Source organism: Callospermophilus lateralis, chromosome 5, assembly GCF_048772815.1.
Source record: "Callospermophilus lateralis isolate mCalLat2 chromosome 5, mCalLat2.hap1, whole genome shotgun sequence".
NCBI classification, from domain to species: Eukaryota; Metazoa; Chordata; class Mammalia; order Rodentia; family Sciuridae; genus Callospermophilus; species Callospermophilus lateralis.
The window spans coordinates 64,621,114-64,636,069 of record NC_135309.1 but is presented as its reverse complement, the minus strand read 5'-3'; the positions used below and the strand labels follow the sequence as shown (position 1 = coordinate 64,636,069).

General features: G+C 40.3%; 1 protein-coding gene across 2 annotated transcripts in view; it reads left to right on the top strand.

Moving 5' to 3' along the window:
• The window catches only part of Afap1l1 (actin filament associated protein 1 like 1), a 65,033-nt gene extending 52,689 nt beyond the window's left edge, over positions 1-12,344 (top strand). For both annotated transcript variants that reach the window (XM_076856741.2, XM_076856740.2), the window contains exons 16-19: positions 5,166-5,330; positions 6,630-6,808; positions 9,325-9,453; positions 11,002-12,344. In XM_076856741.2, the coding sequence (XP_076712856.1) occupies positions 5,166-5,330; positions 6,630-6,808; positions 9,325-9,453; positions 11,002-11,025 (497 nt within the window). In that variant the 3' untranslated portion in view covers positions 11,026-12,344. The remainder of the gene's footprint in view (positions 1-5,165; positions 5,331-6,629; positions 6,809-9,324; positions 9,454-11,001) is intronic.
• The last annotated feature ends 2,612 nt before the right edge of the window (positions 12,345-14,956 follow it).

Here is a 14,956-nt window from a genome sequence, read left to right as displayed (position 1 = left end):
ACATGAGAAAACTGTGGACCCACTCACCAAAAAAACAACTGTAACTGAAGAAAATTATTAAAACAATCATTTAAAATCTCTGGAAATTGTTAAGGGCATATAAGAAATGAATAAATACATATTCTAGAAAATGTGCTAAATCTCAGTAAGAACAGTGAGAGTGAGCGACATTTAAGCCACAACCCACATCTTTACCCTCTTCTACCCCCACCCCCTGTTCAGTATGAAAAAAAAAAAAAAAAGTGTCTGCTCCAGGCAAGTGTGGATGAGAAAACAGGGCTCACTGTTCCCCCAGCTCCTTTAAAGGCTACAGTGTCTCTCCAGGAAGGACAAGCTACCAGCATTTCTTATCCTGCCCAGCTCCATGTTGCAGAGGCTAAATTCCAAGTGAGTGCAGCAGAAAGACAGGGAGCTCCCTTCTCCACCCAGCTCTTTGGGGGTTCAGGCTTTACCCAAGGTGGGCCAGCTCACAAGTAGTTGGAGCCTGAATGCCCTCCTTCCAGTTCAACCAGACAGAGAGGTTCCAGGCTGAAGGAGGCAAGCAGAGAAAACCAAAAGTTACTGCCCCAATCCTGCACCCTGCTCATAAGGCAGGAATGCCACTCCAAGACAAGCAAGCTGTCTTAGTTCATTCTGTGCTGCTATAGCAGAATACCTGAAACTGGTAATTTATAACAAAAAGAGAATTATTGCCTCATGCTTCTAGAGACTGCAAAATCCAAGATCAAGGTACCAGCATCTGGCAGGAGCCTTCTTGCTGCATGATCACATGACAGAAGGTACTGGGGATTGAATCCAGACATGCTTAACCACTGAGCCACATCCTGGGCCCTGTTTTTTTTTTGTTTGTTTGTTTTTTGTTTTGTAGCTTACAGGGCCTCACTAAATTGCTGAGGCCTGCGTTGAACTTGCAATCCTTCCGCCTCAGCCTCCCCAGCCACTGGGATTACAGGTGTGCACAACCGCACAGGGGAATTTCCCACCCATGAGGGTGGAGCCCTCATAAGCTAATCACTTTTTAAAGGTTGCACTTTGCCAGGGTAAGTGCCACCTTTTAATACTATTACAATAGCAATTAAGTTTCAACGTAAGTTTTAGAGAAGAAAAATATTCAGATGACACTGGCCAATGTTTCTACGCCCAGATCTAGAGCAGTGACTCAGGGATTCTGGCCAGGGGAAAAGGTGGGCCATAAGAACAGAGAACTCCAACGTTCTCTCTCAAAAGAACTGACTTCGGTGCTGGGTTGCTCAGTGGCAGAGTGCTTGGGTTTGATCCTCAACACCACATAAAAACAAATAAACAAAATAAAGATATTGTATCCATATAAAACTAAACAAAGAAACAAACTGACTTTGGATGCAACACAGTGTAGCAAAGTTCAAAGTAAAAGGTACTCTGAAACACAGTGGAGATTGGTGGTAAACAAGAAGAGGCTAGGAGCTCCACAGGAGTAATAAACTAAACCACAGGCCACTAACTGATCAGAGAGAACCACAAAGACAGCTAAGAACAGCATTAGGAACTAATCTCAAAGACTGGCCCTAAAATCTATCCTGTAAAGGGACTGAATTTAACTGGATCAGACCATGGAGCAATTTATGCCTCAGAGCATTTTCAAAAACAACAATTAGTAGAACCTAATGGCTGGATGTTAGGTTAACAACAGCAGCAGACAGCTTAAGAGAGAGATCTAGGAGAGAGTCAGAGAGAACCCTACTAAAACCATTGCCATCCAGGGTGATTATACCCATGCACAGTACTATGTCCTCTGAGGAGCAATATCAGAGGTTTCATGTTGCTAGAGAAAACTGACTTCACTAAAATAGTCCAGCCAAGTCACTAAAATATTAAGCAAATAGCAATCCTTGAGAGGAAGGCAAAATCAATAAATATCTAAAGATGCTGTAATATAGTACAGTGACCAGTTTTCAAAAAAAATTATGAGACATGTAAAGAATCATGAAAGCATGAGCCATTCAAAGGGGGCAAAGCAAGCAACAAAAAGTGTCTATGAAAGGATGCAGATGTAGAATTTAACAAAAATTTTAAAATAGCCATTATAAATACATTCAAAGAAATAAAGGTAAGCTGAACCTGGTAGCACATGCCTATAATTCTAGTGATTCAGGAGGCTGAGGCAGGAAGATTGCAAGTTTTGAGTCTAGCCTCAGCAATTTAGCCAGACCCTATCTCAAATTTTAAAAGACTGAGGATAGATCTCTGTCTCGGGGTTCAATCCACAATACCATGAAGAGAGGGAGGGAGGGATAGAATGAGGGAGAGTAATAATGTGCTATCAAATTGAGAACATCAATAATAAAATAGAAATTATAAAAAGAAGAACCAAATGGAAATTATGGAACTGTTAAGTTCAATAACTGATATGAAAAACTCACTAGAGGGACATAATAGGAGATTGGAACTGGCAGAAGAAAGAATCAGTGAATTTGAAAATAGATAGAAAGGTTGTGTAAGCTGAAGAGTAGAAAGTAAAAAGAAGGAAGAAAAGTGAACAGAGTCTCAAAGAAACGTGGTATAACTTTAAGTGCCCTAATATATGTATAAAGGTAATACCAAAAGGAGAAAAAAGAGGAAAAGAAAAAAAAAATCAAATAAAGAATGGCCAAAAACTTGCAAAATTTATTAAAAAACAATCTACATATCCAAAAAGCTCAGCAAACTCTAAGTAAGATAAAGGCAAGGGGATTCACAAAGAACTCATCATTAAAACACTGACACTAAAGATGAGAAAATCGTGAAGGCAGAAGAGAAAATTATCTCGTCACACAAAAATGCACATATAAGTTTAAAAAAAAAATAATAAGATTAACAGCCAACTTCTTATCAGTAATAGAGGAGGCCAGAAAGTAAGGGGATGACATACTCAAAACACTGTCAATGTTTGGGGGAGCTGTCAATTCACATCCTATATCCAGCAAAGATATCTTTCAAAAAATTGAGATAAAACAAGGACATTTCCAGATAAGTAAAAACTGAGAGTTTGTTGCTAGTAGATCTACCTTATAAGATATGCAAAGGGAAATTGTTCAGTTTGAAAGTATGTAACCCCAGACAGCAATTTTAATTCAACAAAAACAGCACTGGTAAAGGTAATTAAGTAATTTAAAAATACAAATGCATATTTTGTCTCATTTATTCTCTTACTGAGTTCGAAAAGCAATTATATACAACCATATTTATCTGCATTTTGTGGGCCTATAGTATATAAAGAAATGTAAAAAAACTGACAATAATGATACAAAGGAGGTGGGTGGGGGTAAGAAAATGATGCCATGTGGTAAATAAGAAGGTTAAGAGAACAAGCTCTACAAATATATCCTTGCTTTCCTTTCATTTCTCAGCTTCTTTAGTAGACTTAAAATTATATAAAATAAAAATTGTAACTCTTCATTGTTGGGTTTTCAACATATATAGATGGAACATGTATAACAGTAATAGCACAAAAAAGGTCTTCATCTGATACAATGAAATGATAAAATGTTGATAACCCTTTGTTAGTATACCCTCCTCCTTTTATTTATTTATTTTATAAGACTGCAAAATTCAGGCCAGGCACAGTGGCCCATGCCTATAATCCCAGCAACTTGGGAAGGTGATACAGGAGAATTTCAAGTTCAAAGCCATCCTTAGCAACTTAGTGAGATCAACCCTGTCTCAAAAAGCAAAAAGGCCTGGGGAGGTAGCTCAGTGGTAAAGCCACTGGTTCAATCCCCAGTACCAAAAAAACAAACTACAAATTCAAAAGTCTAGGAGTGAATTCTCCTGGCATGCCTCTGTATATCTGGAAAAGTAGAGAAGGTATGGATTTCTTACCTCCATGTTGTATTTATGATCCAGATTTTAACTGTATGGTAGTTATGGCAAGACCTGATTCTTGCATGAGTTGTTAGGTGACTACTGTAATCCTAGAAAAGCTAGACAGACAAGACACCCCAATTATCAGCAAAACATAGGAATCATTCCACACCCCACCAGCTTCCAAAAGGCTATAATTTCCCCCAGAGAGGTTGGACTTTGGCCTTGGCCCAGTTCAAGCATCAACATATGGCATGAGCTGGGTGCAGTGGCACACGCCTGAAATCCCAGTGACTCAGGAAGCTGAGACAGGAGAATTGCAAGTTCAAAGCTAGCCTCAGCAATAGCAAGGCACTAAACAACTCAGTGAGACCCTGTCTCTACATAAAATACAAAACAGGGCTGGGGATGTGGCTCAGTGGTTGAGTACCCCTGAGTTCATTCCCTGATACCCATTTAAAAAAAAAAAAAAACATGGCATGGTCAGACAGACATAGGTTCAACTGAGCTGTCGCCATTAGCAGTGAAAACTAATGTCTCTGTGTCTCAGTTTCCTAAACAATAAAAGAGCTAATAATAATAAATATATCTAAATAAATAAATAGAATAATAAAAGAATACATCTTATAAGGATTAAATGTGAAAATGCAAGTTTTCACTTAGCATATAAGTATCTAGCACATAGTAAATGCTTAATTAATTATTGCCATGATTATTGGTTGTTATTGTCCACCATCATGTTCAACCTACAGTAGAATACTAAGTCTCTCCCTTTCCCCACCCTTCCCCCAGGAATACAATGGGAAATGCCTGCCTTTAGCCAAAGTCTGGATTCTCTATGAATCTGAATTATGTGTAGCTATCTCCTGCCCTTTTAAAAACCAAAGTGTGTTATACCTCATAAAATTTGTTGATATATATTACTATCATTACTATCTAACAATTACTAAGCACTCTCCATTTGCCAGATACTATGCTAAATACTTTTCCTTAAACACCTCCTTTAAATCTTTCCACACCCCATGAGTTAAATGTTATCAGTATCCTTATTACATAATTGAGGCCTCAGCAGAAAGGCACAAAAGCACCACCATTCACTTCTGCCTGAAGTCACAACCACTAAGGGAAAGAGAGAATGCAAATGCAAACCCCTTCTCTGAGTTGCAAAGCCCTTGCTTCTAGTCCCTGTGCTGGGGTCTCCCTTTTGCTCTCTATATGAAAGAGAATAGATCTAAACATTCCCATTTGATAGATGGAGAAGATAAGGCTGAGAGAAAAGTTAACCCTATCTACCCCCTCACTAGAGGTCAGAACTGAGGGCCTTTTTCTTCCCCAAATCTCTTCAGGTGCCCATCAATACAAGTATGGCAAGAACCGAGCTGAGGAGGATGCCCGGAGATACCTGGTAGAAAAAGAGAAGCTGGAGAAAGATAAAGAGACAATTCGGACAGAGCTGATGGCACTTCGGCAGGAGAAGAGGGAGCTGCGGGAAGCCATTCGGAACAGCCCAGGTACCTGTGTGGTTGTGGTCCTGAGCCTCCGTGGGTGGCTCAGCCTTGGCACCTTCCCTGTCACAACAAGGGGAAGTTTCATGCCCAGTTATTTAGTTGTCCACACAGGAGGGTGTGCTTCTTCTCCCCTGCCTCCTCCTCTTCAATATTACATCAAAATTCCTAACTAAAAACAGTGCCTTCAGTTTAATAACCACTTTGGGAGAAGAAAATGGAAAAGTATCACAATAATGTGTACACTTATTTCCTTAGGGGGTTACATAAATATATGAGAGGTTGAAAAAGCCTGACTTCAGAAGCATGAAAAACAGAAGTGACCTTAGCACCTAGGAAATGAGAGATCATCTTGAATCTTGCACTCATTCATTCACAGATGATGTGTGAGACCTTGGTCTCAGGTGGGAATGATTCTTTCCCAGGCTCCTCTTCTGAAATCCCTGCCTGCTCTGGGTTCCTCCACACCCCTTCTGCTGTGTTTCCTTTAAATACAGTTCACCATGCTTTCAGCCTGAGGTTTCTCCACATTCTGGAAGAAACAGAAGTCCTATCCTTATAGAACATGTTCAAGACCATATAGCCCTACGAGAATCTGATAAACCTGCAGACTTTCCTTTAAAAAAAAAAAAAAAAATCACAATTCAAAACATTGTGAATAATTTCAGGAGCTCCTGGAGCTTACTCATAGATTGCCTGCGAGCCTGGTTAGACTTACATAGAAATGAAAAGAAGAAAAACATAACTTTAAAATTGAGAGATCACGTGCAGTGAGGTCTAGGGGCTTAAATGATGTCTCCAGGAAGCTTATCTAACTTGTATGTGTTTTCCTCCGTTTTGGTTTCATTCTTTCCCTCTTGTGGTGGCCCAACCACTGCAAAGCTCCAACCCTAACCCAACCCTCTTAGCAATCCCAGTGGAGCTTCTCCCCCATAAGCACTACAAAACCTCAGGATTCACTCTGATTGAATCAACTCTGATTTCTAAGCCACTCACTGTGACCAGAAGGTGAGAGGTGATTATGAGTTAGGCCTAAGTTATATGCCAAAACCTTTGAACTAGAAATAGGGTAGGCCCTACTTAAACTACAGAAAATGAGAGGGGGAATGCTAATTCCAGAAGATGACTCCTAGGCAGGTAAAGACCACACACTCAACACAGAACTAGAAGCCCAGGCCCAAAGTCCTTGTCGTTAAGGTTCTGAAAAGGTCCTCTGGGAGGGACAACAAGGGCCAGAGGCCCTGACAAAAACTCTCTGAGCTTTGGTCAGATTGGGCAGTGTCTCATCAGTGTCTCTGGACTCAGGAGCAAAGTTAAAGGCTCTGGAGGAAGCTGTGGCCACCCTGGAAGCTGAGTGTCGGGCAAAGGAGGAACACAGGATCGACCTAGAACTGAGGCTCGTGGCTGTGAAAGAGCGTTTGCAGCAGTCCCTGGCAGGGGGTCCAGCCCTGGGTCTCTCCATGAGCAGCAAGAACAAGAGTGGGGTGAGTCTACTGCCATCTATGCAGGGGAGGAAGCTGCTCCTCTATCCCCTCACATGCTGCAGATGTCTCCATTATGATTGTTGTCTGGAGATAGGAGTTATGCTCATTTCTATATGAGAAAACTGAAGCCCAGAGAGGTGAGGGCACATGCCACTTTCGACACAGCCAAGAAGGGAACTCCTGTAAGCAAGTTCTGGTTCTTTGGCCTGTTCTCTCCACAGCAGCCCCACAGTTGGACTTTTGTCCTGAGGTTGATCTTAGAAATGGCCTTAGGGTTGCTGGTGATAATAATAGCTACCATATGTTGACTCACAAACGTATTGATCCACTGCCATCAGTGTATGATCTTCACCTGAATTACTCAATCTTTGCAGCAGTCCTAAGAAGTAGCATTACTTGTATTAACCTCATTTGACAGACAAAGAAACTAAGGGTCACAGGTCTTGAATGACTTGCTCAAGATTACTCACAGGGTTCCAAATCCAGGAAGTCTGATGGCAGAACTCTGCTCTACCACCATGGTACATGCCCTCTCCTGGCATCTCCAGCATAAGGTCCTGTCCTCAGGGTTGACATCCATCATCTCTAACACTCCTGACAGCTCAGCAAGGGCAATACTCTCACCTCCAGCAGGACCTTCTCAGGGAGAACTCCCGGACCTACTCTCTCAAGGTTTTCAACTTCAGCTGTACAGATATTGGATCCAGTGATCCTTTTTATAGGAGACTATTGTGTATATTCTAGGATGTTTAGCTGCATTCCTAGCCTGCACCCATTGACTACCATTGGTAGCCGACCTCAAGTTATTATGACCCCAAAATGGCACCAGAAATTGCTAGGTATCCCCTGGGAGAGCAAAATCACCCTACTTAAGAACCATTGGTCTAAATTACCAATAGTCCCATCTATTATTTTTCCTCATAGCACTTAACCTTGTGTGTATGTATATGTATTTGTGTCCTTGTTTGTATAATGTCTGCCTCCCCCTAATATGTATTTTTACTGAGAATTATGGGCAAGGTATATAGCTTAGTGGTAGAATGTTTGGTCCTAAATTTGGTCCCCAGTATTACAAAAAAAATTGGACTGTGCTTGATTTGTCATTTCATTCCTAGCTCTTTACAACATCTGAATAATTGTAGGAGTATAATGTTTGTTGAATTAATAAATGCCTTGCCTGCTTTCAGACCATCAAAGAGATGAAATAATTTGTCTGATAAGTATGAGCTGTCACTAGGGGCTGTATTATTGTTGTTCCAGGTCACAATACCTGGGAAAACCACACCCATGAATCTGAAGCTAGAGCTGTCTTACACCCTTATACTTCCTCTCCATGGGGCGTTTCCAACCTCATTTTATTGACGAAAAACCTGATGGCCAGAGTCACAGAGTGCTGGTGGAGGAGCCAGATCTGATTCATTCATCACGGCTGCTTCCTCCCACCAACATTCCCTGATGTGCCTAGTCCAGAATGCTTTTTCCCTCTGCTTTTCATCCTGTTGATACCCTCTGAAGATATATAGAAGTCTTCTCCAAATTCCTTACAGGCTTGGCTGTTAAGATATCACACTTATGGGCTGGGGATGTGGCTCAAGCGGTAGCGCGCTCGGCATGCGTGCAGCCCAGGTTCGATCCTCAGCACCACATACAAACAAAAGATGTTGTGTCCGCCGAGAACTAAAAAATAAATATTAAAAAAACTCTCTCTCTCTCTCTCCCACTCTCTTAAAAAAAAAAAAAAAAAAAAAAAGAGATATCACACTTAAATAACTACATCCAGTATAGTATTAAGCAATTATCTGGAAAATATAATGGGTAACAGTAGTGTAGAAAATAAGAAATACCAGAAAGGCTAAAAGTAAGGCTGTATAACTCTGTGGTAGAGCACTTAGTTAGCATGCATGCAGCTCTGGGTTCAATCCTCAACACCCCTTCCACTTTCAAAAAAGGGTGGGCTGTGGAGTTTCAATCCCAGCTCTGATACTTACCAGCCTTTGATATTGCACAATAACTTGACCTTCCCAGTTTCCTCATCTGTAAAATGGGATGACTAATCATAGTACCTACTTCATAGGCTTGTTGAAAAGCTATATGAGCTAATCCATGCAATGCCTCGGGCAGAGTGAGGGCCCAGTAATTTTATCTATCACTGCCTTTATCCTCAGGCCCTCAGTGTCTTCGTCCTCTCACTTTGTTCAATACTGGCATGTTTACCTTCTATTTTAAAGTTCCCTTATTCTTTTTTTTTAAGAGAGGGGGAGAGAGAGAGAGAGAGAGAGAGAGAGAGAGAGAATTTTAATATTTATTTTTTAGTTATCAGCAGACACAACACCTTTGTTTGTATGTGGTACTGAGGATCGAACCTGGGCCGCACACATGCCAGGCGAGCGTGCTACCGCTTGAGCCACATCCACAGCCCCCCTTATTCTTTTAAAGGCAGGCTGGGTACAAGCAGCCAGTAGCCAGCACTGGATCTCACCTATTTAACTTTTCTCTTCTTTTTTTATCATCAACAGGAAGCTACAAATAAATCTCAAAACAATGTTCCAGATCAATCTCTCCCTGTCAACTGCGTTTCTGAGCTGAGGAAGAGGAGCCCATCCATTGTAACCTCCAACCAAGGAAGGGTGCTACAGAAAGCCAAGGTATACAAATAGTTCAGCTAACCAAAATCAGAGATCTGGTATTCCCCTTTATATGGAACCTCACCCAAAAACAAAACTAGTGAGAAAGGCTAGTGAGAAAGGCAGAGAATTACTAATACACCCATACAGTATAACACATAGTTTCCTCAAAAAAGATAATCCTCCAATCTTTCCCTCCCACCCCTTTTCCCTATCTAGAGGGAGGGGGAAGGGAATTAGCAAGGATGGTGGAAGGTGATGGTCATCATTATACGAAATACATGTATGAAGACTTGAATTTGGTACCAACATACGTTATATACAAACAGAAATATGAGATATTGTGGTATATATGTATATTAAGAATTGTAATGCAAAAAAAAAGAGTACATGTATAATGGCAAAAAAAAAAAAAGTATTTTGTTGAATGTCAAAAAAAAAAATCCTCCAATCTTATTCAGAACTTTTTCACTATTTGATAACACATAGTTCTAACAAACTCAGTCATCTGGCTTCTGAGCCTAAAGACAGAAAAGGTCTCATTTCATAAGTAAGGAAACAAGACAGGGGTGAGGGGTACTTTTGAGAGGATGAATGGAGTATGAGGGAGCAAACTGCAGGGATCTGAGGGAAGGATGATTTAGAAAGAACAAAGAGCAACTGCCAAGTCCTTCAAGCTTCAAGAAGCTTGACATGGGTGAAGACACTGAGCAGATCCAGTGATTCCAAGGAAGGGAACCAAGGGTGAGCATTAGGAGATGAGATGGGAGAGGAACTAACTGGAACCCAGATTGCTAAAACAGGAACCAGAAACTGGCCTATAAAAGGCCAAGCAATAAGTACTTCAACTTCAGCCTCTGTGGACTTTTTTTTTTTTTTTAACCTTTATTTATCTATTTATATGTGATGGCTGAGGATGGAACCCAGTGCCTCACACATGCTAGGCAAGTATCCTACCACTAAGCCACAGTCCTAGCACCCAGGCTATGGACCTTATGGTCTGTTTTACAACCACTCAGCCCTGCCATTATAGCACAAAGGTTAAGCAAATGAATAGACAGACAATAGTTAAGCAAATGAAGACCATGGCTATGTCTCAAAACTTTTCATTTATAGACACTGAAATTTGAATTTCATAGAATTTTCACCCGTCATGAAACCATTCTTTTTTAAAATTTTTTTTTCCAAACATCTATTTAGAAATGTGAAAGCATTCTTAGCTGATGTGTTATACAAAAGCAGACAACAAGCCAGATTTGGCCAATGGGCTATAGTTAGCCAGTCCTTTGTAAAGACTTGGATTTTGTTTGACATAATGGAAAGCCATTGGACAGATTTGAGCAAGATTTTTTATGAATTACATTTTTAAATGATCATTCTGGCTACTATTTGAGAATGGATGAGGGGACAAGATAAGCATGGAGAAGTGTCTTATTCAGGATCACAAGAGACTAAGTAGGACCAGGACAGTGGAGATGTTTATATAATTAGGTGCAGTGAAATGTTTTCTATCCTACAGTCACACTAGAACTCACAACAACTGATTTTTTCTTTCTTTCTGTACTTCAGGAATGGGAAATGAAGAAGACCTAGAATGAAGATGAGTATTTCATTCCAAAAGAAATACCAGTTTGTCCATCTGAGGCGTAAATGCTTTTTTCACAAAGAGAAACCAGGAGAAAACCGGAAGTAGCTCCCATTTTCTGGGGCACCCAAAAGACCAGCCTTTGTTGTCTGAATGATTTGGGGGCACCTTGGGAGGGAAGTAGTCAAAGGCATATGGAAACAGAGGGGGTTCCCTATGACTTTACAAAGGGTGGAAATGGTGGTAGAGGGAGACTGAATTCTGCACAGTTGTAAAGTTTTTTTTTTAGATATCTTTATCTTCCCTTCTGGAGAAGCAATGAAAGCACATGTGAATAAGCCATTCCATCTCATCTCAACATCCCATTCCCGGTCCTTAAAGCAAACGAAGGCAATGCTGAACGTCAGTGGTACAGTGTAAAGAGAAAAGACTTGATCATCTGATCACACCTGTACCAACTGCATTCTTCTTGGGCATTACTGATCATCTCTGGACAAGGAAAATGGGCTGAAAAATCAATTATTATATTATCTCTGCCTGCACGAAAATGAACAAAAGCTATCTGGGCATGATGGTGCACACCTGTAATCCCAGCAGTTTAGGAGGCTGAGTCAGGAGGATCGCTGAATTCAAAGCTACCCTCAGCAAAAGTGAGGCCCTAAGCAACTCAGTAAGACCCTGTCTCTAAATAAAATACAAAATAGGGTTGGGGATGTAGCTCAGTGGCCAAGGGCCCCTGAGTTCAATCCCTGGTACCAAAAACAAAATGCAAAATGCACAAAAGCTATCAAGAGCATGCAAATTCTACAATCTTTCCTCAACTGTTTTAGAGCTGGGCACAGTGCAGCTACTGGAGCCTTTCAAATCTGAGCATTTTAAACTCAGATATTTGAGTAGCCAGAGGGCAAAGTTCATCAGCCAACATATTTTAAGTTTGCAGTGACAAGAGTATGGAGTTCAGGATGTTGCAGGCATTGGAGGGTGGGACTTGCTCTCAGTCAGATCCTTTTCCTATTTTATGACACTGAGGATCCTGGAATTATGGTTAAAAACTATGCCTTTATCCTGATGAAGTCCTCATCTTGCACTGAGAAGCCTGCCACTGCTATAAAGTAAAGCTACCAAGGAAAACCAATAGGATGGTGGCCCATTTCTGCCACATGGGTGCAAAAGCTTTTACAAACACTTGATACTTTTATAAGAGGAGCGAGAACCTGAAGTCCTGAGCAATCTCTTTTTTGTGCCACTTACTACCATCTCAATACTACAGGCACTTCATGGATCTGTCTTTAACACATTTCTCTACAATAAAGATACAACAATTTAACTCTTAAAAGATCAGACAGAGGTGGGGGGGGGGGGGATCCCAGAATAAGTCTGCAAAAGCCTTGACATATTTTGTCTACCTTTAGGCTGAACAAACTTCAGACTCATTCAAACTTCAGCACTCTCTGAAGTAGCTAGAGGCTAGAGCAGGAAAAATAACCTGACCAAAATCACCGAGCTGATCCCTGGCTGAGCATCTGATTTAGGGGTTATGATTCTGGATCCAGATAAGGCTCAGTTTGTGCCTCTGCTGCTATCTAGGGTAACCTTAGGGTAGTCACCTGACTGCTCTGATTCTTGCTTTCCTTATTTGTAAAAAACAGGATTAATGATTGTACTTTCCTGCAAAGATTGTTGGGGGTATTTAATGACATAATACACAGGAAGCATCTTGCATAGTGTCAGAAATAGGGTATGTTCAAGTCCAGAATGGTTCTTATTATTAGTTAGATAAGAAATGTCTGACTCAAAAGGCTTTGTTCTTTACACTGAAGAAATGGCTTTTAGAGTATAATTATAATCATCAAAAGATTAACAATGCAAACTGATAGTCTTCATCCAAATTCCACCTCAGTATCTAAAATGACATCAATGACTTTACAAAATCATAACTACTCTCACATACTCTGGATTGCCAATGTTCTTTTTTAAAATTGTGTATTCTGGAATGCACCCACAACTGTCTTCAGGATCTGTCACATTGTTTCTGATGCAGTTATTTGGGTGTTCTGACTTTTTCCAATAGATCTTGAACTCAGAGGGACCCTAGGTCACTAATAGTTAACATTTATTGAGCACTTGCCATGTCAAGCACTGTTAGCCACAGTCCACTTTATAGCCATGCAGCCTGTATAGTCAAGGGTGGGTCCCATGCTCAGAAGGGCCCTGTGCTTAGTTTGCTATTCTATTGCTGCCTTCTTGATAATTTCTTTTTCCTTAATAATTTTTTAATGAGGGGATCTGCATTTTCCTTTTGTCCCTTTAAATTATTATCCAGTCCTGGGGGTAACTAATCACTCTACTAGGCATTATCCCTTTAGTCTTTACTAAAATCCTGCAAGATGGGTCATATCATTCCAGTGTTTACAATTCAGTCTGCTCCTGAAAGCTCTTTTTCAACACGTTATCTCCCTCCCACTGCACTGCAGCATTCAGAAGCACACTAGCACTTAATAAACACATGAATGAATGGATGCAGCACACTTGGTATAAGCTGGGCAGCTAAGAGAAATGTACACAATGGCTAAAACGCAAATGCCAGTCCCTGTTCTTGTTAAAATGCCTTGTTTGGTTGTTTTTTTCTTTTTTTTTTTTTTGTTTTTTTTGTTTTTTTTGTTTTTTCAAAATACAGGTCATGGGTCTGAGGTGAACTTGAAGTTCCATCCTTCCTAACACCGCCAAGTTTGGTCTGTTAGAATTCTAGTGTGGTTGGATCCTTAGTGGAGGACTTTGCACAGGTTCACCAACTGCTTTGAGCCTCAATTTTCTGTAAAAGGGTTAATAGCCCCTCCTTAAACCATGTTTCCCTTCTCATAAGGCAACAAACAAAAACTTGAAGGGATTGGTTATAATACATTTGAGTGGGACTTAGATGCCATATAAAGATGCAAAAGATTCCAGCTCTGTCCTCATGGAACTGACAAGCAGAGAGAAAATCTGACCCAGATTGCTACAGAAGTAAGTCATAACATGTGAAGATTCAGAGTGCTTAAGTATATTCCATTTCTTTTTTTAAAATATTTTTTAGTTTTAATGGACCTTTATTTAATGAATTTATTTATAAATGGTGCTGAGAATCGAACCCAATGCCTCACACATGCTAGGTGAGCGCTTTACCACTGAGCCACAACCCCAGCCCGTCCCATTTCTTTTTTTTTTTTAACTTTAAAGATTATTCAATAAGTTGGTAATTCCAAATACCCTAGAGCCCAGCCACCAGTTCATTCTCATATCCTGTCAGCTTTCCATCCTAAATCTCTATAGTTCATCCACATCCTCCTATCTTCATTAACATCATCCAACTTCATTAATTCACTGAACAAATATTTATTGAGCACCTGCTATAGTAGATGTCAAAGGAAAATAGCTTTGAACCTGGTGAAGCTCAAATCCAAATTAGAGTAACAAAAAGGAAGCAAAATAAATACTAATAAAGGAAAAATGTTTGGGACACAGCTACTTTACACAGGGAAGTTACAAAGGTTTCTCCATTGAGGTGACCTTAGGCAGAATACATCCCTCTCCTGCCTGGGCTATTATTCCAACAGCTTATCTCCCCTACTTCTTTTCTTATACCCTGTCTTCTCCTCCTTACAACAAAAATATGTAAAGGCTTTACCACATGTTCTCAATGCAATCAAAATAAGACTAAGATTCATTCTGCACGAAAAAATGTTAAACACGTACATTAGGGCACTGCTCACTAGGAATTAACAAAAAAATATCTCTGCCCCCAATGGAACCTAAGTTTTAGTAAGAGAAAATAAAACAATACACACCATTAAAAAACAGTTCCTAATCAAAAAATAAAAGAGTATTGAAGGAAAAGTGGGGAAAGAAGCATTCAGGATGCAGTTTTTTTCAGCATTCACGTGATCTGGTCCTGCCTACCCA